Source organism: Phacochoerus africanus, chromosome 10, assembly GCF_016906955.1.
Source record: "Phacochoerus africanus isolate WHEZ1 chromosome 10, ROS_Pafr_v1, whole genome shotgun sequence".
Classification (NCBI taxonomy): domain Eukaryota; kingdom Metazoa; phylum Chordata; class Mammalia; order Artiodactyla; family Suidae; genus Phacochoerus; species Phacochoerus africanus.
Window position 1 is genome coordinate 4,748,297 of NC_062553.1, and position 24,676 is coordinate 4,772,972.

General features: G+C 52.6%; 1 protein-coding gene across 1 annotated transcript in view; it reads left to right on the forward strand.

The window, feature by feature from the left end:
* The window catches only part of CRMP1 (collapsin response mediator protein 1), a 45,880-nt gene extending 21,587 nt beyond the window's left edge, over positions 1-24,293 (forward strand). Inside the window, exons 6-13 of the mRNA XM_047799208.1 lie at positions 4,231-4,299; positions 5,714-5,834; positions 8,836-8,992; positions 12,554-12,695; positions 13,331-13,501; positions 17,880-18,059; positions 19,292-19,457; positions 23,247-24,293. Of these exons, the coding sequence (XP_047655164.1) occupies positions 4,231-4,299; positions 5,714-5,834; positions 8,836-8,992; positions 12,554-12,695; positions 13,331-13,501; positions 17,880-18,059; positions 19,292-19,457; positions 23,247-23,338 (1,098 nt within the window). The 3' untranslated portion in view covers positions 23,339-24,293. The remainder of the gene's footprint in view (positions 1-4,230; positions 4,300-5,713; positions 5,835-8,835; positions 8,993-12,553; positions 12,696-13,330; positions 13,502-17,879; positions 18,060-19,291; positions 19,458-23,246) is intronic.
* Positions 24,294-24,676: the final 383 nt, after the last annotated feature.

The window sequence follows — 24,676 nt, forward strand, 5'->3', positions numbered from 1 at the left end:
AAAGATGGGATTATACAAAGGCGTGAAGGCCAGCAAGTCACAATCATTGGGCTCTGTATCGGGTTGCCTGCCAGGCTGTCCTCTGGCCCCCCATGATTGACGACCTTCTCACATGCAAAACACATCATCCCTTTCCAGCATTCTCCAAACTCTTAATCTCATTACAGCATCAAAGATTGGACTCATGTAAGTCACGTCTGGGTATAGATGAAACTTCCTGGTTTAGTTCCTACAACCTGTAGGTCTGTGAAGGTAGAGAGGTGAGTTATCTGCCTCCCCACCCGCACACTCAGAATACAACATGCGATGGTGGGGTGGTCATTCCATTTATAGGGACAATGGAAGGCATCAGGGCTCATTGGTCCATAGCAGTTCTGAAATCTAGTCGGACAAGTGTTGGCGGTTCCATGATGAGGTCTTGAAGCCTGAGGATAATTCTCTCTGGCTCTTGGCTCCACCTTCTGGCCTCTCAGTTCCATCTTTCCTTTTCATGAAAGGTTACACATGTTTGCAGCAGAGTGATTTTCTCAGCCTGCTTCCTGCACAGAGGGAGTTTATGAGCCCAGCTGCCTCCGTTCATTTTGTATGTCTCAGTCCATCTAGTCCAGTCTGCCAGTGTTTTGCTGAAATAATTCATCCCAAACCTTTGCGGGCCTCCTGTGCCTCTCACTGGGCTTCACTCCATTAAAGACACCACAGATTTCTTCCCAATCTGCCTTCCTCTTCCTTCTTAGACAGTGGAAAGGTACATTCTTGAGTTTCGTAGAGGCCTTAATTTTGATTGAGAGGCTCTGTGGGAACACCCTCATTTATCTGTGCCTCTCACATTTTATTAAAAGCAGCAAGAAGAAACCAAGCAGTCCCTTGACAATTTACGGGATCCCCGAGTTCATTGGATACATTTCCCCGTTTCCACATCACTGCAGGTGACGGGGTTGCCAAGCTTCCTCTTACTACATAACAAGATTCCCCATTCTCCAGTTTCCAATAACATACTCCCTGTTGCCTTTTGAGCTCTCACTAGCGCTGTCCTCAAAAAGTCCATATGTCTACTGACTGCCCATTTCAGGCTCTCCTCGGCTTTCTCTGACACATGCCTTGGAATTCTTCCAACCTCCATTCACTGCCCATTTCCAAAGCCATTCCCACATTTTTAGGTAATTGCTGTGGTTTTATGGTTTAACGCCCTACTTCTGATCACCACCATCTGTATTAGTTCTCTGTGGCTGCATAACGATTTGCCTCCGCAAACTTAGCATCTTAAAACAATACGTATTTTCTGCACCCTGGTCCTGTAGGTCAGGAGTCCCGCTGTGGCTTGGCTGGGTCTTTGGGCTCAGGGTCTCTCTCAGGCTTCATTGAAGGTGTCAGGTGGGGCTGCAGTTATCTCCGAGTTGGTCTGGAGCAGAATTCCCTTCCAGCCTCCCTCGGATGGTTCTTCCCAGGCTCCAGTTCCTTGCAGGCTATCAGAAGGATGATCTCTGTTCTATGGCCTTTGTTCTTTGCCGACTCTTGGGCAGATGCCCGCTTGCTTCTCTGCCATGTGGGCATCTGGCTTCCTTCCACATGACTGAGTCAGAGAGCAAGAGAGGGTGAGCGAGGGGGAATCCAGAGTCCCTTTGTCATCCCAACTCAGAAGTGACATCCGTTCAGTAGCCTGTGATAGACCATAATGGAAAAGAATATGAAAAAGAATAGATACATTATAACTGTATTACTTGGCTGTACAGCAGAAAGGGACACAGCGTTGTCAAGAAAATAAGCTTCAAAAAATTAAAAATTAAACAAATTAAACAAATCACAGAAGTCACATCCTATCTCTTTCCTCGTGTTCTGCTCATTGGAAGCAAGGCACCAGGTCCGGCCCACACGCAAGCAGGGGCAGAATCTCGGGAGCCTCTTAGAAGCTGCCCGACACACCTACCTTGGGTTTGCCTGGTTTTGAACTTCATAAACATGGAGCCGCACTGCATGTATGTGCTCTTTCCCATCTGGCTTCTTTTGCTCAAAGCCAGGTCTGGGAGAGTCACCCCTGTTGTTACGTGAAGCGAGAATGTTTTCTTTTTTCTCATGGTGTAGAATTTCACAGCAGGAATAGGTCACAATTAGTTCTCCAGTCGATGTTTGGACAGTGTCGAATCTGGGACGCTTGTGTGTGAAGCTCCTTGAACATTCTCTCTCGTTCAGTTTTGGGTTAAACATACCTGTGCATTTCCGTTAGTAAACGCCTAGAGTGAGACTTCTGCATCGTGGGTGTGCATACGTGCAGCTTTCACTGCTGCACGGTTTTCCAGGCTGTCCCAGCCTGGATCCCCCCACCTGTGTGTGTGAGGTCGAGTTGGGAGCCCTCAGCTCCGCATCAGCGGATTAGCTTTCCTCGCTGCCCATTTAAGATGGACTTTGCTCAGTTCCAATACATCTCTTACTTTTTGTACATCTACTTCCCAGATGCCAAAATTTTGTGTCCGTTATCTTTTCTGCGTTCGCTTGGTCCTTGGGTACGATTTCTCGCCCTCGAGCGGAACTTCAGAACGGAGCGAAAATAATGCATGTACTCAGCCCACGCTCTTTAGCTGGAATCCCTACTCCGGTCTTTTTGTGCTCTGTCCTTGTCCCCTGTTATATCACCTCTTGTCCTCCCTCCCTTTCTCTCCTCCTTCCTTCCTTCCAACAGAAATAGGAACCATCTCTCCACCTCATACATCTTTTTATAAACAGTTTACAAAAATGCCTTGTAAACATCGTCTTCAAGAGCCGGCATTTTCCCATTCTTTCCTTAAACCCACCCCAGCTGCTCGATCTGGAAATCATTTCCAGCATACGTTCTTATAAAAAAAACCCTCAAGGTTAATAACCACAAACGCACAGTTGAAATTAGGATTTTTTTCACTGTTGATAGAGCCTGGGCATGTTCAAGAATCATGATACAGAAACTGTGGAAGTTAAAATTAGCCGCAGCACAGCTGACATCTGGGCAACAGAAAAAGATTATTTTTGAGACGGTGAGGTATTCCGAGGGAGGGGGCACCTTGGAGCGAATGGATTTGAATCTGGGCCATTAGCTCAGGGAATCGTTTCATTTATATGATGAGCTTGAAGTAGAGGGTTCCTGTTAGACAGACAGGTCCCAGGAAGAGGAAATGACAGTTGAAAAAAAGAGAGCTGGCTGACAATTAACAAGCTCTTACGATGCACTGGGTATCGTGCCAGCCTTTCACACCTGCCACGTCAGTGATGTGTTATAGCACCTCTGGGATGCAGGTGCTGAGAAGACTAATGAAATAATGCCATTTGCAGCAACGCGGATGGACCTAGAGATGATGAGACTAAGTGAAGTCAGCCAGACAAAGACAAATACCATGTACCGCTTATAAGTGGAACCTTAAAAAAACAATGATACAAATACAAAACAGGAGTAGACTCACAGACAAGAAAACAAATTGTTGCCAAAGGGGAAAGGGGGCGAGGGATCAATTAGGAGTTTGGAATTAACATCTACACGCGCCTATATATGTAAAATTAGCAACAAATTCCTACTATATAGCACAGGGAACTATATGCAGTATTTTGTAATGATCTGTATGAGAAAAGAATGTGAAAAAATATATACATATTCCAATTTGTATATAATTCTAAATAAAATTTAATTAAAGCAATTATTCATATAGGATAATACTATATCGTGTGTGTCACTGGATCACTTTGTTAGATGCCTGAAACTGACACAATACTGTAAATATCCTGAATGAGCTACACTTCAATTTAAAAAAGAAAAAGAAGAGAAAATTGAGACTCAGCTTGACCGACCCGCCCAAAGTCACAGAGATGGTCGGTTCTGGACTGGATGCCCGGTGTAGGGCTCTCTGATTTCCGCATCAGTGTAATCCCTAAACACCGCCCGTCTTTCCTCTCTCGCCCTGTGGCGCAGCCTTGGAAGCCGGGAGAGTGATGGGTGGGCTTTGAGGCTCAGATCTTACCGCCCTGCCTCTTCCCACTGGTCCCACAGGGTGGATAGCACGGGGGTGGATGTGGCCACCCCAGGTTGCAACGGGGGAAGGTGCAGGGGTGGTGGAGGGGGCAGAGAAGGTGTGGACAGCCCCCAGCCCCTTAGACCCCGTGCAAACCCCTCCCCGTCCTGGCCTCCGCTGCCCCTTCTGCCTACCTGGGGGCGGAGGGTTGGCCTCCCTTGGCTCTGACCTTCTGTCATCACTGACTTACTTGTCCTCGTAGGAACAAAAGCGGATCTTGGAGATGGGCATCACCGGTCCTGAGGGCCACGCTCTGAGCAGACCTGAAGAGGTAAAGGAGCCTCCGCTGGGTGGGACACTCTCATGTAGCTGAGAGCGCGCCCTGATGTGGTTCCAGCTGGAACAGCCCAGCTGGAGCCCCTGTCTCTGTCCCATTCCCCCTCACGAGTGTCTGGGGTCTGTCCTTGGGCTTGAGAGCCCTGGAGGCTGTGGGTCCATCAGAGGCACCAGGAAGGGCTCTGCCTCTCCCGGGGTCCAGGAACTTCACATCAAGGCCCTGTGGACACTGCAGTGTCCAGAATCCCTCCTGAGGTCTCTGTGTGTTTGATGACAGGCAAATGGAGCCCCCATTTCCACCAGGCACAGAGGAAACAACTGTGGGCACGGACCTCCTATACGTGTGCTCTAAGATTTGACACCAGTCTCCTGGGAGTGGCAGAGTGCACGTGTGTGTGTGTGTGTGTGTGTGTATACTGGGGACAGAAAGAAGGCGTATTGGGCGTGGAACAGGATGGGTGCCCAGTGTTTTCTCATGTCTCATCAGATCATTAGCAGTTGTCCCAGGACCTCTGCTCCAGACTGGCCTGAGCTGGACACTGGGGACGCAGCACACGAGTTCACAAACTCCTTAGCCCCAGGGCTCCTGATCTGGCTCAGCGCTCCAGTCGCAAGCTCCATGCCCGGGAGCTGGGTTTTCGGCCCCTGGCGACGGTGTTTACAAACCTTTATGGCACATGGACGTTGCCTCTGCCAGCTGGGTGGGGACCCTTCTGGGTATGGTCGGACTCCTGGTGGGTGTGGCTGTGACTTGGGCTGCCTGCTGGTCAGCAGCAGGCACCACCCGACTGGAAACTAAAAGCAGAACAATAAAAAAGATAACTTGTCCTTTTTTAGAAGCATTGGTTTCGTGGAGGCGGAGACCAAACCCAACAGCAGGTGGTTTCATGTGGTTATTGAACAAATAAAGGACGCAGCGTGTGTCAGACACCTGTGTTTCCTATGAGATGTCAGTCTTTTTATAAGTAACCGACCACCGGAGTTCCCTGGTGGCTCAGTGGGTTAAGGATCCCGCATTGTCACTGCTGTGGCACGGGTTCGATCCCTGGCCCGGGAATTTCCACGTGCTGTGGGTGCAGCCAAAATAATAAAAGTAACCGACCATTTTGTGGGTCTTTTGATGCCCATTCTGCCTGGTCTCCTTCTAACCGAACATGCAGATACTTCCAAGCAAGCAAATAATAGAATTCTGTCTCCCAACATCCCGCCAAATGGATTTCGTCTTTTTTTTTTTCCCCTTAAAAAAACAAATCAACAGCATTTTCCTCCCTTGATGCAGTAGATCTCCCCCTGACCACACTCAGTTAGGGCACCTCGAAGGAGTCTGGCCCGGGAGAGTCGTGGGAGCTCGGGGCGGGCGGCGCCCCTCCGCCTCCCTCCTGTGACCCGCGTCTTTGCTGCATCCACAGCTGGAGGCCGAGGCCGTGTTCCGGGCCATCACCATCGCAGGCCGGATCAACTGCCCCGTGTACATCACCAAGGTGATGAGCAAGAGCGCGGCGGACATCATCACGCTGGCCAGGAAGAAAGGTGCGAGGCCCGGAGCCCCGGCCCCTGCGGGAAGCGGGGGCGTGGGGAAGGGGGAGCCCCGCAGGCTCCTGTTCACGGATGGAGCCACGGCCCAGGGCCCTTGTGTCTTGTGGGCAGACACAAGACGCGCGGTCGGTGTTCGGTTGGATTCCTGAGGGGCCCTGGGTGCGACCTCGGGTCAGTGGTGTCCTGAGTCTGTTTCCCCCGTTGCAGCCGAGGCAGCCATCCCCTGCTTGGGGGCCACATAAGCCTGTGTGTTTTAAAGACCTCTGAAGAGTTCCAAGTTCTCCGCTGGCTTTCTCATCAAGGCCATGCCAGAGCTGGGGCTGCATCGGCTCCAGGATGCCACCCGCCCTCATTCTGGTCCATTCTGAGCACTTCCTCTTGGGTCCCCTCCAGGATCCTCGGTTGGTGCTTGTACCCAGGCTCCACTGTGGGACCCATACAGTCTCAGCTGCAGGTTGGGATGGAGGGAAGGTGTTTTTCCAGAGCCAAGGGTCTGGGGACAGCCCCGAGCTGGACATCAGGGGAGTGTGGCAGCAAGTTGGTCACCAGCTCTAAGACCTGGATGCGCTGCTTAAACCTCTCTGAGCTGCTGTTGCCTCATTTCTGGGCAGACACATGGGGCTCAGAAATGCAAAGTGCCAGCTGAGTCCTTGGGGGGTTGCAAGGGCCTCTGAGGACTGTAGGGGCAGGGGCATAGCTAGTGTGCTAAGTGGGTCTAACGTGCTCTGACCGGTGTGGTGCCCATTCCCCAGGAAACTCAGAGGGGGCACCCGAGTGTGGTCTGCAGGCCTCCTCCTTCTTCTTCTTTTTTTTTTTTCCCTTTTTATGGCTTATGGAGGTTCCCAGGCTAGGGGTTGAATCAGAACTACAGTTGCCAGCCTACGCCACAGCCACAGCAGCACCAGATCCGAGCCAGGTCTGTGTCCTCTGCCACCGCTTGCAGCTACGCCAGATCCTTAACCCACGGAGCGAGGCCAGGGATCGAACCCGCGTCTTAACCCACTGAGTCACCGTGGGAGCTCCTCCCCAGGCCTTCTCAATTGAGGCCTAAGCATCACCCGATCAAGAATGAGGAAAGGAAGTTCGCCCAGAGCAAGCTTCCTGCCCAGAGTCAGGAGACGGGGGAGGGGTTTGGAGAGAGAATGACAGACACACAGAGGAGGTGGCGCAGGCCACGCAAAGACAGTGGCTAGAACCCTTTCGTCTTTGTGGACACTCAGCACCGGGACAGGTCCGCCCCCTTCACGCTCTTGGACTCGTACAAGGATGACCAGGGCGTGACCGGGAGCTCTGGGGGAGGGGGGGGGGCTGGAAATAACAAGACCCACGTGGCCCCGCCTTTGCGCCCCCACACTCTGCACACGGGATGCTCCTCCTTTGTCCCAGGAACCCTTCATGGGAAGCCCTGGTCTTTAAAATCTTTAAAAACGTATTTTATTTCACCTAATATATCCAAAATATTCCTTCCACATGCAATCCACATGCAATCAACATAACGGCATTAGCCAGACCTTTCCCATTATTTTCTCTGTCCTGGCTTCAAAACACCTCTCACTCCAGACCGACTGCAGTTCCAAGCGCTTAAAAGCCACATGTGGCTGGTGGTTTCCACATGGGACAGAGCAGCCTTGAACCCCAAATACCCCGTTTTTAGTATGTGCAAGGGCAAGCTGTCACGTTGGGGCATGTACCGTGTGCTCTAGGACAGCCCAGCTGGCGGAGGACCAGCTCCGGGTTAAAGGTGAGGACACCGCCGCTCAGAGAGGTGACAGGAACCTGGAAGCAGCGTCAGCATTCTCGCGGGTCCTAGAGCCTTGCTGAGAAATCAGGTGGCCCCCGGCCACGTGCGGCTATTTCAGTTTAAGTCAAATTAGGGGTTCCCGTCGTGGCGCAGTGGTTAACGAATCCGACTAGGAACCATGAGGTTGCGGGTTCTGTCCCTGCCCTTGCTCAGTGGGTTAACGATCCGGCGTTGCCGTTGAGCTGTGGTGTAGGTTGCAGACGCGGCTCGGATCCCGTGTTGCTGTGGCTCTGGCGTAGGCCTGTGGCTCCAGCTCCAATTCGACCCCTAGCGTGGGAACCTCCATATGCCGCGGGAGCGGCCCAAGAAATAACAAAAAGACAATAAATAAATAAATAAATAAATAAATAAATAAATAAATAAATAAAGTCAAATGCCATTTTGAAGTTGGCTCCTCGATCGCACCGGCCCTATTTCTGGTGCCCAAGGGCCATGCGTGGCTGGTGGCTGCTGCCTCGGGTGGCATGGTACCGGGCAGTCCCAGCCCCAGCGCCAGGCTGCTGGAGCCCAGAGCCTGCCTCCACTTGCCAGCAAGGTGGCCTCGGGTAGATGCCACGGGCTGTCCGCCCATGTCCCTTTGGCACTTTCTCTGCTGCAGAGATTCTCACTGGGAAACCTGAGACGGCCTGTGGGCTTTTTGTTCTGGAAGAAACCCAGAAGCTGGACTTTCTGGAAAGTGCGTGTTCTAGAAGCAGCCCTCCAGCAGGGGGGTGGCGTCTGCACACCCAGGCCCCTTCCCCCCGGGGGTGGACGGCTGTGAGGCTCCTGGGGTCCCCAGTGCTCTGAGCCGCAGGCACCCAGGCAGCGGTCCTGGCCTTCTCTCTCCGCCGTATGTCATGTTCTCAGACCCCATGGAGCTGTTTTCTGGGGTCACCTCCCAAATCAGGCTCTTGGACTTGGTTTTTCATTTGAAGATTGACTTTGGGCAGAACCGAGACAGCGCCTCTGACCATCTGTAAAGGAGAGAATAGGCAAACAACACTGAAAATGGTCACAGTCCAGAAGGTGGCTGAGGGGGACAGCGGGGTGCCGAGCGCCTCGTGGGTGGCGGGGCCCTGGGCCGTGAGCGGTGGAGCCTGGGAAGGACAGGCGATGTATTGCCGGGCCAGTCTTGGCCTCGGAGACCCTCTGCTTTCGTGTGCCAACATTTGCCACCAGACTCAGTCTCAGCTGTGCTTGTGTTTGCCTCCCAAGGCCCCCTCGTCTTTGGCGAGCCCATCGCTGCCAGCCTGGGGTCGGATGGCACCCATTACTGGAGCAAGAACTGGGCCAAGGCGGCAGCCTTCGTGACCTCCCCTCCCCTGAGCCCGGACCCCACCACGCCCGACTACTTGACCTCCCTGCTGGCCTGGTGAGAGCCTGGGGCGGGGGTGGGGGCTGGGCGGGGGTGGGGTGAGAGCCGGGTCAGGGGGGCCCTTTGGGATGAGGGTTGAAGGGCTCATTCTGACACACTTGTGGTGGTGCCCTTGGGCTGGGTGCTCCGGGAGAACTGGTTACAGCAGACCCTTTGGGGGCCTGAGGGTCTCTTTCTTTTTTTTTTTTTTAATTATTTATGTATTCATTGGGTTGTTTTAGGGCCATGCCTGTGGCACATGGAGGTTCCCAGGCTAGGGGTCGAATCAGAGCTGCAGTTGCCGGCTTACACTACAGCCACAGCCACACCAGATTCTTAACCCACTGAGTGAGGCCAGTGATTGAACTCAAGTCTCATGGATACCAGTCGGGTTCATTACCACTGAGCCACAGCGGGAACTCCTGAGGGTCTGTGTCATTCAATAACTTCCATCCGCATTTACGGGTTCCCTCCTGTGTGTTCAGTGATATTTAAGCCCCTTCTGTGCCCCTAGCGCTGTGCTTTATTGGGAAATGCCCAGAATTAGGGGTGTGAGGGCAGCCTCCTGCCTCAACCACTAACTGTGTGTCACCCCGGCTCTGTCATATAACCGGTAAGGTCTGTGCCTCGGTTGGCTCATCTGCAGAGTGGGGAGAACATCGTACCTACCTCAGAGCTGGGTGGGCGTCAGCGTGGGGAGAAGGCCTGGACTTCTAGGCTCACAGTGGCACTGCGTTTAGCTTCGCTTCCTGCGCACAGTAGGAGCACAGCTGCTTTCATCCTTCTCTGTCTGCCAGCATGAGGGAGAAACACTCCAGGCGCAGAAGGCTGAGTGGTGACGTGTGCAGTCTGCTCTGGGGGTGGAAGTGCATGCTCGGGAGGCTTCATGGAGGAGGTGACATCTAAAACCTCAATCGGACCAGGGGCCTCCAGCATCCTCTCCCCTCAAAGGGAAACACAGGTCCCCACCCTGATGGTCGAGGCGGACCCTGATCTGGCCTCACTTCCCTCTCCTCCTGCCTCAGCTCCCTCGGCCCAGCCCACTGGTCTGCCACCTGCACCGCAGGCAGGATGGTGCCCCAGGACCTTTGCACTCACTGTGCCCCTGCCTAGCGCTCTTGCCTTAGTCATCCTGTGGTTTCCTCTTCACCATCTTTAGATCTTTGCTGGAAGATTTCTTCTCAGTGAGAGATTTTTGATCTTAAATTGGCAGCCCCATCCCACCCTAACCCCCCTCCCCCCGACCGACCATCCGTTCCTGGTTCCCCTGCACTAGAACGCCAGCCGATAAACAGAGGAATTGGGCTCTGCTCACAGCTGCCTCCCCACTGCCTCAGCCACGCCAGAGACACAGGACGTGTGCCGCACGCCTCTGGTGAATAAATGAGTGAATGTCGCATCTAGATAGATTTTTGGACATTTCGATGGTTGCTGATGCACCCCGGGCTCCATGTGGAGGCCAGCCTCTGCCCTCCCTGAAAATCCCAAAATAACGCTCCGAACAGGCCATCGATTCAGATGCCGGTTCAGGGCTCATCTCCACAGCCCAAGGGACACAACTGCAAAGCTCGTGCACTTGGGTCACGTTGCCACGAGCAACGAAGAGCACTTGGTCCTGCGGGCACAGCCCGAGACCCCCGCCAGCCTTATGCCCACAGCCTCGCTTACCAAAGGAAGACCAGTGTCTGCGCTTCCTCTTTCCCCGTGTGACCCGGCACATGAGTCCAGGGGTGTCACCTTCCTTCCAGCACAAACATCCCCGACTTTGTGAGACACCCAGGCCCCTGCTGGAGGCTGCGTGTCTTACTCACTTATTTATATATTCACTCATCCATTCGTCTAGGCATCCACGGGCTGCACTCAGGGTTTTCCTTCTTCCTGCTTTTTTAAACTTTGTGATAAAACTCACATAACATTCACCATGTACTCAATTTTTTTAAATGTATTTTATGGAGGTGTAGTTGGTGTAGAGTATTGTGGGAATTTCTGCTGCACAGGAAAGTGACTCAGACACACACACACACACACTTTTTTTCTGCTGCACAGGAAAGTGATTCAGATACACACACACACACACACACACACACACTTTTTTTCTGCTGCACAGGAAAGTGACTCAGACACACACACACACTTTTTTTCTGCTGCACAGGAAAGTGATTCAGATACACACACACACACACACATACACTTTTTCATACTCTTCTCCATCATGGTCCAGCAACAGACGTGGAAGGCAGTTCCCTGTGCGGCTCGGGAGAACCTCGTTGTGTGCACATTTGATACATAGTAGTTTGTATCCGCTAATCCCAGCCTCCTAATTTATCTTCCCCCGTTTCCCCTTTGGTAACCACAAATTTATTTTCTATGTCTGAGAATCTATTTCATTCTTTCTTTCTTTCTTTTTTTTTTGTCTTTTTGCCATTTCTCGGGCTGCTCCCGTGGCACATGGAGGTTCCCAGGCTAGGGGTCCAATTGGAGCTGTAGCCACCAGCCTACGCCAGAGCCACAGCAACGTGGGATCCAAGCCGCATCTGTGACCTACACCACAGCTCACAGCAATGCCGGATCCTTAACCCACTGAGTGATGCATGCATCGAACTCGCAACCTCGAGGTTCCTAGTCGGATTTGTTAACCACTGAGCCACGACGGGAACTCCATGAGAATCTATTTCTTAAATAAGTTCATTTGTATCATTGTCTTAGATTCCACATATAAGCGGTACCATATATTTGTCTTTGTCTGACTTAGTGTAATCCTCTCTAGGTCCACCCGGTTGCTGCAAATGGTGCTACCTTGGTCTTTTTTCCGGCTGAGTAATATTCTATTGCATATGTGTATCACATCTTCGTTATCCGCTCCTGTTGATGAACACTCGGGTTGCTGCCATGTCTTGGCTGTGGTGAATAGTGCTGCTGCCAGCTTGAGGGTTCACACTGTGTGCCCCACTTTACATAGATGAGGTGGAGAGCGAAGCAGGGCAGTTAAGCATCTCTGGCACCTGCCGTGTACCCAGCGAGGGGGTCATTACCCCCTCGGGATGATCCCGGAAGAGGATTCCATTCTCTTCTCCATTTTATGCAGGAAGTAAGGAGGAGCGACTTGCCCGGCCAGGATTTTAAATCCGGCAGCTCCAGGATTTAAAAGCAGGCTCGTTGGATTCACAAACTCACATCACATCCTGGGCTGTTCAGGGATCTAATGAGAAGCATGCAAGCAGCTTCCCAGTTGGCTTCTAGCATCTTCTGCTCTCAGCACAGAGAGGGCCCCCCGCCACGGCATTTGGGGTACTCTGCTGGGGGAGGGCACAGGATCTGAGCGCCTTGGGGCAGGAGGAGGAATTGACTGAGGAGCCTTTCCTGACCAGCCAGAGCCCACACTCACACAGAACCCTCTGCCGCTGCCCAGGCGTCACCAAGATGCCAAAGGCCAACGGGCTGTCCGATGTCACTCATTGAGGCCTGTGACGTGTCCCATCTCACTGGGGTTTGAGTGGCACAACCTCCTTGAGTGTCTGGGGTTGGGGTCTTCTCGACGTGAACTCAGGTCTGAGCCCCCCTCCCTTTTGTCCTTGCCAGTGGAGACCTGCAGGTCACAGGCAGTGGCCACTGTCCCTACAGCACTGCCCAGAAGGCGGTGGGCAAGGACAACTTCACTCTGATCCCCGAGGGCGTCAACGGGATAGAGGAGCGGATGACCGTGGTCTGGGACAAAGCGGTGGTAAGGCAGCGTTTCCCCCCCCCCCGCCCCCCTGCCGAACATTCTAGAAGCAGCCCACCTGGCCCATCAGAGCAGTGCGTCCTGCCCGTGATGCACTTCTGGTTCTTAGATCTCCCTTCTTGCTTCGAGGCAGAAGCAGAATGACCCAGGAGGGCACAGAAAACGTGTGACCCTTAGGAAAGCAGTGCCAGTCCTGGGGCGTCCTCTGCTTGTGCATGTGGGACGCTGCCCTTGTGTCCTTAAGGATGAAAAGTGTCTTGTTTTAAACCACATCTTAGTTGGCATAAAGATGACTTTGTGAACCGTGTGTGGGTGTGGGTGTGTGTGCATGTGTGGGTGTGGGTGTGTTCGGGGGTGGTTGGGGTTCACAGTGGGTACAGACGTTTCCTGCTGTGTAAGGAATCCCCAGGTCACCCCTTGATCCCTGACTTGAAACTGCAGGTTCTTACTTTCTGTTAAGCTGGGGCCCAGGGACACTGACCAGACGTCGGGGTTCCCGTCGTGGAGGCACGAGCACACCCTGAGTGGGCAGTTCCATGTCCGCACTGAGGAGGTGGCCTGGTTTCAGCGGGCGGGGGAGGAAAGTCCAGCATCTGCTATGAGATGCTCTTCTCACCCGTGCATCTGGCCCTCAGGCTACTGGCAAAATGGATGAGAACCAGTTTGTCGCTGTGACCAGCACCAACGCAGCCAAGATCTTCAACCTGTACCCCAGGAAAGGGCGGATTGCCGTGGGCTCGGACGCCGACGTGGTCATCTGGGACCCTGACAAGGTGAAGACCATCACGGCCAAGAGTCACAAGTCGGTGAGTCCTGGTTTATCGGCGGCCGTCCCGTCTCGGGCGAGCCGTCCTCGCTTTGCAGTCCTGTAGACGCCTCTGGTTTAAAATGATGCGTGGCTTTTCCCACTGGGCTGTGATCTGATACCCGCAGGGCTCCGTCATTCAGGTTTTTCCCCAGATGGAGAGGCTGCGAGAAGGCTTTGGAGCAGGCTCAGCTTGGCTGATGTTCTTACATATCTTCTCTCTCTCTCTCTCTTTCTCTCTCTCTATCTCTGTCTCTCTCTTTTTCTTTCTCTGTCTCTCCCTGTCTCCCCTCTTTCTCCTTTTCTTACTCTCTTTCCCTCTCTCCCTCCCCCTCTCTTTCTTCTCTTTCTCTCTTTTTCCCTCTTTCTCTCCCTTTCTCTCTCTCTCTTTTTTTCTCTCTTTTTCTCTCTCTCTTTCTCTCCCCCCTCCTCCCCTCTCTTTCTGTCTCCCTCCCTCTCTCCCCCCCTTCCCCTCTCTCTTTCCCTCTCTCCCTCTCTCTCTCTCTCTCTGTCTCTCTCCATCTCTCTCTGGCTCCTGCCCGCAGATGCGAGCATCCTTAGCCAGCTGACTCTGCTCCTGACTCCGTGGCTGAGCCCTCAGGCGCAGAGGGGGCTGTTAGGTCCGAGATTCCTTTTCCAGTGCAGTCATCAAGCCTGGAGGTGTGATCTGCTTTATCAGGAGCCTCCCACTTCACTTTGGGTCTGGGCTCTCTGTCATCCAAGAAAAGGGACAGACTGGCTCGGGCAGCTCAAGCACACTCTCGGGCTCCAGCCCCGGGCTGTGGGTTATCTCTGCCCTGTGTCTTCATCGCTTGCCCAGCAAGGCTTCGAGGAGGCGGAAAGGGCATCTGGCATCTTTCCCTCCCTGACTGCCTGCTTCAAGCCCACCCTGCCTGGCCCGCAGCCGTCTTGGGTCCAGATTCATGCCCACCCTCAAAAGACAAGGAGGCCACGGCTCGGTCCCTGGCTCACCAGCCTGTGACAGGACGTGGGCCCGGAGGCGGAGTGTGTGCACACAGCATCACTCTGTGACGGGAGCCCTCACGGCCACTTCCCAGCCCAGGGGTCACTCCCTGGAGGCGGGTGTGACCCCGTGCATGAGAACAAGACCCCAGGCACAAGGAAGCCTCAAGAGAAAGTGGTGAGAACCACTTGGAGTTCCCGCTGTGGCTCAGTGGGTTAAGAACCCAGCTAGTATCCACGAGGATGCAGATTTGATCCCTGGCCTCGCTCAGTGGGTTAAGGATCTAGAGTTGCTGTGGCTGTGGTGTAGGCCAGCAGCTGCAGCTCCAATTCAACTCTTAGTCTGGGAACTTCCATATGCTGCAGATTCGGCCCTAAAAGGACAGGAAGAAAGAAAGAAAGAAGGAAAGAAATGGAATTGTTTTTTAACTAGAAAAAGAGTTGCTAGATGGAAAATGTGCGGATAGGCTAAACATTTCTGAAAAAATGGAAAACCGAGGAGAGAGTGCCAATGATCCCAGTTATTAAGCCACGTAATGGAGCTGCAGTAATCGAGACACTTTGGTATTAGCAGAAAAGAGAGCCAAGCAACAGACTGACCACATAGGGGGATTTAATTTAAAATAAAGAAGACAGTTAAAATTAGACAAAGACAGTTATTCAGCCAATTAGGTTTAATTTTTTTGTCCCCACCTGCAGCTTTTTGACATTCCTAGGCCAGAGATTGAACCCTCGCCACAGAAGCGACCTGAGCCTCAGCAGTGATGATGCTGGATCCTTAAATCCCTAGGCCACCAGGAAACTCCAACCAATTGTGTTTAAACACCTGGCTCACAGGACTAGATCTTTGCTGTACTCTTTACCACAAAACAAATTTAAAATGAGTTGAAGATTGAAGTAAAATACAGTTACGAAAGGATTGGAATAAAACACATTTTAAAAAATGATCAGTTTGAAGGGGAGCAGACATTCCTAAGCAAGACACAAAACTTAGAAAATAAAAAGAAGACTGGTCTGACCATTGACTACATACAAAATAAACCAAGAAAAAAACACTCTATTGGCAACAAATGATATTGCATTATATGAGATCAAAAGGCAGAGGGCAGACTGCAAGTATTGGCAATTCACAGGAAAACAGAGAGATACATTTCTTTTTCTTTCGTTTTTTTCTCTTTTGCTTTTTAGGGCCGTACCCATGGCATGTGGAGGTTCCCAGGCTAGGGGTCCAATCAGAGCTGCAGCTGCCGGCCTATACCACAGCCACAGCAATTAGGGATCTGAGCTGCCTGTGCAACCTACACCCCAGCTCACGGCAATGCCCCATCCTTAACCCACTGAGTGAGGCCAGGGATCGAACCTGCATCCTCATGGATACAGTGGGATTCATTTCCGCTGAGGCACAACTAGGAATTCCAAAGGGATAAATTTCTTAATTGGTTTGAAAGTGTCCTTAGAAAGCATAAAGGAAAGTATCAACAACAGAATAGAACAGAGTGCAGAAACACAGTTACACAAGAAGAATATACAAAGGGTTGCTATTCATTTAAGGACAGACCTGATCTCACCCATACTTAACGCAACGCAAATCACCACAGGCAGAGGCTCTTTCCCAGAGCCAGTGACTGAGGTGCAGGTTGTAATAGGAGATGAGGTCGGACCGTGGAGCCTGACAAACGCGTGGAGTTTTCTAGAAATGGAAATCCGTGCCACCTGTCCGGAAGGCAAATCTGTCCACGTTAAAATCCATTTACACTTTGGCCCACACTCCACGTCCTGGAAGCTATTCACATGCGCTGGTGTGGACACACAGGTGTGTTTATTGTGGGATTTAGCCAATGCAGAGCGATGGCCCAGTGTTTGTCCCTGGGAACTGGATAGATACATGTCCCCAGGGTGGAATTCAGTGGAGCGATTCAGGAATGTCAAAACATGTTAACCCACAACGTGTGCCAACAGGGAACCTTCTCTGGGGCCAGGAGGAAAACGAAGGTGAAACTCTGTACAGAACGTGATGGAAAATGCCTGGGGCTCCAGAGGGTCACTCTGAGGTCTCAGGGAGCCCTGCTTTTAAAAATCACACATCTTTTGTACCGTTCGAATTTTTACCGTGTACATGACCTACTTTTTAAATCATCAGGGTGGCTGGCTGACGGTAGTTATATTCGCTTTAGGAGTAATGAGAGGAAGGTATATTTTTAAGGAAACGTTTTATCTTTTAACAGAAAGAAAGAAAGGAGGGAGGGAGGAAGGGGGGAAGGAAGGGAGAAAAAAATAAAAACGACCTTACCCAGCCAGAGGGGATTTCACTGACATGAAAGCACAACATTGCCGATGTCGTGTCAATTAGTCTGATGCCCTCAGAAAATAATTTTTCAATCTGCAGTGAGTGCCTTTCAAAAGCTTGTATCCTTTGACCTGGCAATTTGTGCGTGTGTGTCTTTTTAAGGCCATACCTGCGGCACATGGAAGTTCCCAGGCTGGGGGTCCAATTGGAGCTGTAGCCGCCAGCCTACACCACAGCCACAGCAACATGGGATCCGAGCCGTGTCTGCGACCTACACCACAGCTCATGGCAGCGCCGGATCCTTAACCCACTGAGCAAGGCCAGGGATCGAACCCAAGTCCTTATGGATACTAGACAGTTCATGAACCACTGAGCCACGATGGGAATTCCCTGAGCTGGTAATTTAATTTTAGGAAACCGTTCGAAAGATCATTTTTTTAATTATTGAAGTATCGTTGATTTACAGTGTTGTGTCAATTTCTGCGGTATAGCAAAGTGACCCAGTTACACATATACATGCATTCTTTTTCTCGAATTGTCTTCTATCCAATAATACGTGATTGGGTAGAGTTCCCTGTGGTATGTAGTAGGACTTAAAAGAAGCCCCTGAAATGCCTGTTAAGCTCACAGTGTCCATTCACATACATGATGCCCCTGACGATGCTAGTCAGATTACAGAAAACCACCAGCCACAAAATCGCCCAATAGTGAGAGGCTGATTATGCAAAGGAAAGAGCCTTTATCAACGGATGCAAACTATTGCTCTTGGAATGGATTTACAATGAGCTCCTGCTGTGTGGCACTGAGAACTATGTCTAGATACTTACAACGCAGCATGACAATGGGAGAAAAAATTATGTATACATGTATGTGTAACTGGGTCCTCATGCTGTACAGGGGGAAAAAAAAGTGTGTTGGGGGAAATAACAATAAAAAAATAAGTGAAATAAGTAAATAGAAAGAGCCTTTAAAGGAATACTATACAGTCCTAAAGAAGGTGTTTTCAGAGAGAATAAACATTGGGAAATGCCTACAGTGGGATGTTTTGCAGAAACACCATTAGGCTGAACGGGGCTGGTACTGAGAACACTCTCGGCAGCCAGTAAAAGCCTGTGGTCTTGTCACGCAGGCCGTGGAGTACAACATCTTCGAAGGCATGGAGTGCCACGGCTCCCCGCTGGCGGTCATCAGCCAGGGCAAGATCGTCTTTGAGGACGGCAACATCAACGTCAGCAAGGGCATGGGCCGCTTCATCCCGCGCAAGCCCTTCCCCGAGTATCTCTACCAGCGCGTCAGGATCCGGAACAAGGTGTGAGGGGCTGGGGTCTCTCATGGGCAGGTGAACACACGTCCCAGTGGCACCCGCTTCCCCTTCCTCATGTGCCCTATGAGCTGCGATGGGACCTCCCTGCTGCATCTCAGGCCGGCAGGAGGACCAGATGAGACTGAGGAGGACCGAGGCTTTGCCCGCTGTCGAGGGCTGGGCACGTGGGGGGCGGGGAGGGGCCCTGGGAGCACGTACATGGACCAGGCTCGCATCCTGCATCACCTCGGGGGTGCCTTGCCTCCCCCCCCCGGCCACGTGTCATAATCCTCCTTCTGCAGATCAGGAGCCGGGGGCCCAAAGCAGTGGGGCTGATCAGCCTCCCCCAGCGGGGAGGGCTCGGAAGCCCCGAGGCATTGCTGTTGGTGAAAATCAGCCAGTCCCAGCACGCTCCCCTGGCTGCTTTGAGCTCACCTGACCCACAGCAGGCAGTTTCCAGCAGGTGCCCAGCCCCCTCCCGAGCCCCCGCAGCTCTGACTTCTCCACCTCCGGGCTTTCTGTCCCAGAGATCCACCGTCAGCCCACGGGGACAGAGGCTGCACTGTGCCCAGTCCTCAGGGTCCATATGGCAAGTGCCTCCCCACGGTTGTCCTGAGCCAGCTGCCCTCAGAGGCGGCCCTCCTGTCCTCTGTCCCTGTGGTGGGTGCTCTGTCCTCGTTTCTGGGATTACCTTCCAGACACCCCACCTGCCCCACATCCGTGAACGTAGGTGAAGACAGGCCCTCTGATGCCGCCGGTCCCAGATTCAGGGGTCTTTGTGGGGGGTGTCGGGGAACGTATTTTCCTCTTGGAAATGGCTTGGGGTCCTCCTGCCTGAATCTGTGTACATGTCTGAGCTTGTGTGTGTCTGTGTCTGTATGCGTGTGTGTGTGCCTGTCTATATGAATGTGTGTTGGACTGTGTGTATGCATGTGATGTGTATATTATACATTAGTGTGTCTAAGTGTGTGTGTGTGTGTGCGTGCGTGCATGCATGCAGTGTCATGCATATGTGTGAATTGTGTATATGCATGTGCATGGAGTGCATGTATACGAGTGAGTGCGTGCATAGGCGTGCATGTGCACATGTGTGTGAGTGGGTGCAGGCTCGTACATGTATGTACAAGCCTGTATGTGCATACGTTTGTATCCCCAAGGAGACCACAGGTCACTCCCTGCACACGGAAAGGCACACGTACATCTTGTCGACCCGTTGACCTTCTCACTCCCCTGTTTAGGTTTCTGGGTTGCAAGGTGTCCCCAGGGGCATGTATGATGGTCCTGTGTATGAGGTGCCAGCCACCCCCAAATATGCAACGCCCGCTCCTTCTGCCAAATCCTCGCCTTCCAAACACCAGCCTCCACCCATCAGGAACCTCCACCAGTCCAACTTCAGTTTATCAGGTGAGAAACTACCGCGACCAGGGCTCTCACCCCACAGCCACAGCGGTTCCCAGCCCTGAGCTCCTGCAGAGACGGACCCACGGCCTCGGGAACTCGATGGCGCGGGAGCGATCCAAGGGTGGGAGTGTGGCATTCCCTCCACCCCTCCTCCCGGGGGTGGGCAGAGTGGGCTGGGGGATGGTCAGACAGCAAGGGCTCACGAGGACAGGCTAGAGCCACCTGGCCCTCGTTTATGCAGAGTCTGCCCGAACATTGATTTTACTTGTGCTCATGCCTAAGTGCACTGGGAAATGTTTCACACTCCCGCCCGTGAAGCTAAGCATGGAAGCTCAGCCAGAGCAAGCGACCTGTGCTGGGTGTACCTTCCAGGCGGGACCTCAGCCTGTCCCGTCCATGGCAATTCATCCCACACTCTCGGGACTCAGGACCGCTTCATCGTCACAACCGGCCTGTGTGTAGAGTGGTAGTATTTCTACTGCTTTAGGGAGGAAATTAAGACCCCAAGACGTTCAGTGTCAAAATGCCGGGACGTGGTGGTGAACCAATGTGCGTGGAGAGACTCAAACGTGAACATGGTCCCTCAGACTTTCTGAAGGCTCTTGGGACACATGTCTGCAGTTTCAGCAGGTTGCCACACGAGGGCGGGCCTTGACGGGATTTCCAGTATTTTGCGGAGTTCACGGGTGTTGAATGCTGTGCTCAGTGCTAGGGGTACGGTGATGAATGCCGATGAGGCCGAGCAGCCTCAGTTTAGTTCAGAGGTCAGCACACGTTTTCTTACAAGGCCAGATAGTAAATATTTGAAGCTTTGCGAGCCAAGAAGCAACATCTCGGCGATTAAATAACCATTTAAGATGCAACCGTTTAAAAATGCAAAAAACCATTCCTAGTTCATGGGCTGTACAAAAACACACAGTTATGTTAAAAAACAAACAAGCAAACAAACAAAAAAAAACAGAGGGCTGAGTTTCGTCAATGGGCCATAGTTTGTTGAATTTTGGTCTAGCAGGAGTGAAGGACATTTGAACAGAAAAAGTGACATGGTTAAAAAGAGTTAGCAAAAGAGAGAATGGACAGGGCAGAGAGAGAGGGTGAAATACCAGTTTACACTGTGGGGGTGGTGGAACGTCCCATCCATTTGGGGGTTCCAGTCCATCTGCCTTTGAGCCTTTCATGGAAGAGCTTCTCCCATGCTTTGCGATTCAGTGTTTAAAGAAAACTAATGTTTTTGCACCAATGGACCTTAAACACGACTGGAGTATTTCATCTGATGCTCAACCACCAGAACAGGAATTGGCTGCAGTGCCAGGAAACCTGGGCGTGAGGACACACAGCCTCTCAGGGAGTTTGCAAACTGGATCTCTGGTCTCACTTTATGCAGTTTGCAATTGCAATTAAATGCGGAAGGACATTCCCTCCCTTGAGAACAGGAAAAACAGTGCAGTAGAAAGTCTGGGGTCCTGCTGTGGCACAGTGGGTTGAGGCTCTGGTGTTGCTGCAGCTGTGGCACAGGTCACAGCTACAGCTCAGATTCAGTCCCTGTCCCGGGAACTTCCAAATGCCATGAGTACGGCCAAAAAAGAAAAGAAAGAAAGAAAGAAATTCTGCAGGATGGGTCCCACAGCCACCCTTGTTCTCCCAGGATGGGTCCCGCGGCCACCCCTGTTCAGCGCCCAGTTCTCCCTGGGGGCCAGCACTGCCCTGGGCCAGCCCCTCAGCACTTTCAGCCCCTCAGTGACTTCATTTGATACCAGCAGCATTGATGGCTTCCAGCATCAGGAACGACTCCGCAGGTGTCCTTTGAAATACCTGGGTGAGGTGACATCATAGAGATGCAGCCGGATTTATTGAACTCCTGTCCTTCTGTCCCACAGGTACTTTCCAAGTACCTGACCTGTAACCAGCAAAGTACAGGTGATGATAGGAAAAAAGGGCACTAATACCAGACCTGAGTCAGGTCTTTAGAAGATTCCTGAATCACCAGGAAGACACACTGGCTACCGGTGAATCAGTGAGCGAAAAATCAGTCAGGCCTCTGACCCAAACCCTTAACGGTTTATTACACAGAACATTTACAGTCAGAGGTGGGAGGGCTCACCGATTTTGTTGCTGTTTTTATCGAAGTCTTCATTGGTAAATCCTGATTCCTTAGCAGGTTCAGCATTTATTCATGTGTTTATTTTATTTTTATTTACTTTGTATTTTTATTTTATGTGATTATTTTATTTCACTTTAATTTTATTTTATTTTTGCTTTTTAGGGCCGCGCTTGTGGCCTATGGAAATTCCCAGGCTAGGGGACAAATTGGAGCTACAGCGGCCAGCCTACACCACAGCCACAGCAATGCAGGATCTGTGACCTACACCACAGCTCACCGCAACACCAGATCCCCAACCCACTGAGCGAGGCCAGGGATCAAAGCCGCATCCTCACAGATGCTAGCTGGATGCGTTTCCACGGAGCCACGACGGGAACGCCCATGTGCTTATTTTAAATTTCCTCTTTTGCGACATCACCGAGAGTGACGAAGGATGATCCTAGTTCCACCTTCTGCTTCTGGGGGGACATGGCATTAAATATCCATCATTGGTTCCGTGCACAAACTGTATCCGGGAGGCGGCACCTGATGCAGTGGACACCCTGGCCCTAAAACTTGGATAGACCATCCCAGCTTTCTCTCCGGCCAGCTTCTGAGCAGGGAGGTACGCGGTGAATCCAGGGACTCCTTTCGTCCGGTGCTCCTCGTCCCACCTCCTTTGCCATAAAGCTGGTCCTGTGATTGGGAGCAATGGGTACAGAGGACTCTGCGGACCGTTGTCTTATGTTACAGAAAAGGAAATGAGGCCGAGAGGAGGGAGCGTCTGATTCCAAATGACCTGAATTCCAGGCGCCGTTTTTTTCCCCGGAAGCTCCGTCTCCTGACCAGACCCCGCCAGGTCCCCCCTTCAGCACTGTCCTTCAGCCACTGTTGCTTCATGTTCCACCCACTCACTGCGTGCCAGGCCCTGGGCCTGGCGCTCGGATTTTAAATCTGCCTTTAACGGCGAGAGAGTGCACGAGATGAGAATGGATGGTTGGCTTTGCAGGTTTAAACAAAAAAGGCGCGTCCCCACCCCCGACTCCCATGCAGACCTCTGTCCAGCTCTGAGTAGTTCCCACACAGGCACGGGTGTGTGCACACACACGCACAAACACGCACGTCGTACACAAGTGTGCATACATGTGCTCCCACACATAGCACATAAAATGCCTCTGGGACAGTGTGCCAAGGGTTGTTTTCTTCGTGTGGGTAGGAGCTGGGGCTTTGGAGACAAACCACTTGGGGCTAGAAGCCTGGTGTTCCCGCCCTCTAGTGGTGCCACCGCCCCCAAAGGGTGACCTCAGCCTCGACGTTCTCATTTGTAAACGGGGAGTAAAATGACACCCCCACCCTCATCCTGCTGCGCGCCCTGAACTCAACAACATATGGGAAAGCACCAAGCCCGTGCCCGCACACAGTAAGCGCTCAATAAGTGTTTGTCTACCTGTGGCAAGAACGTGAAGCCAGACAAGAAAGAGCACGAGGTGGCCAGGGCTGCAGGAGGGTGACCCCAGGACCTGGGGAGGGGGGCGGTTCATAGAAGAGAGAGCCGTGAACCCCTAGGAAGTCAACCAAGACGGAAGGGTGGGGACGATGGAGGACGAGTCACGTCGGGGGCTCAGTGTCCCAATGGGCACGCAGCCCGCAGGAGCAGCACGTGAAGCCGGTGTCAGCAATCTCCCCGGAGTGACTAGCTCTGTCTCTTGCAGGTGCCCAGATAGACGACAACAACCCCCGGCGCACGGGCCACCGCATCGTGGCGCCCCCTGGTGGCCGCTCCAACATCACCAGCCTCGGGTGAAGGTGCCGGAGGAGGGGCGCGCGTGAAGGATTCTGGGAAGGCTGTCCATCCCTTCCCCTGTCAGTGTTTGGAAACCCAGTTTTGTTCGGTCCCGATGGGGGGAAAATTGAATGACGTTCTTTCCCTTTTTTGTTTAGGAAGACGTGGTACTAGTGTGGTGTGTTTGCTTGGAAATCCCGTGCCCACAGTCGTGTGTCCATCTGAGTCCACCTCAGAGCGTGGCGTCTTCAGGCCCCTCCTTAGTGAACACAGGTTCTAGCATCGTCTTGTACTGTCCCCCCCGTTCTGACGCCACGGGCTCCATGGTTCTCTGAGTGGTTCCCCTGCACCCCCGTAGCTGTTCTAGGATAGTTGATGCATGTTACGAAGTTACGTATGCGCGTCTGTGAGTGCGTCCGATGGAACGTGGCCGAGGACCCGTGTAGACACGAAGCCCTGACCTCAGGCCCTCGGGGGCAGCTCCAAAACTCTACAGCAAAGATGTGTCCTCATCGCCCCGCCCCGCCTCCCACACCCACCCACCCACCCACCGCACCCCTGCTAAGATGCTCAGTGGCTTCTGCCAGGCGGGGGAGCCGTCCGCTGCCTGCAGAGAAGAGTCACTCGGCCCGTGTCAGGAACCCTGCTCTCCGTGGCACTTGTAACTCGCCATGACGTGTTTCTGGTCTGTGTGTGTCCTTCCAGCCAGCTCCGGACTGCAGGCCGGGCTGGGTTCACATGCAGAAAGGGGTTCCCCCCACCCCCAGGGCTGACCACAGTGGGGCGACGGCCACTCCCGGTGCCGGTGTCCTGGTCCCTCGGAAGCGGTTGACGGGGCAGTCAGATTTTTAAAGTTTTGTACATAGTTTTCCTTTGTAATCACCCCCATTTTTACTTAACAACTGACTTCTTGTGGCTCTTATTTCTGAATTCAAAGCTTGTGAAAAAAAATAATAAAGAAAATACATGGCCCACTCCTGGCCGGGGTGTTTGCATTTCAGTGGCGGCCGCTCCAGCTGCGGTGCCCGTGCTTGGTGCTGTCCTCGTGGTGACCGGACAGCAGTGCTTGCTTGTTGGGTAGTGGGGGCAGCAGAGGGGGCCGCTCATGATTTGGGGAGAGTTGGATCCCAAAACCAAGGACAGGAAGAGGAGGACCGCAGGCCGCAGGCGTCTGTGAAACAGGTTGAAGTCGCACATCTGTTCCCCCCCTCCCAGCCTCCCCACCCCCACCCCCCCGGTGGGCTCTTGCTATGTGTCACGTCGGTCGGTCTGCAGTGTCTGCTGACCTCTGTGCTGCAAATACTCTCACTGGAGCCAGTTTCCAGCTACTAGCACGAATCCAGGGAGCGTGCAGTCCAC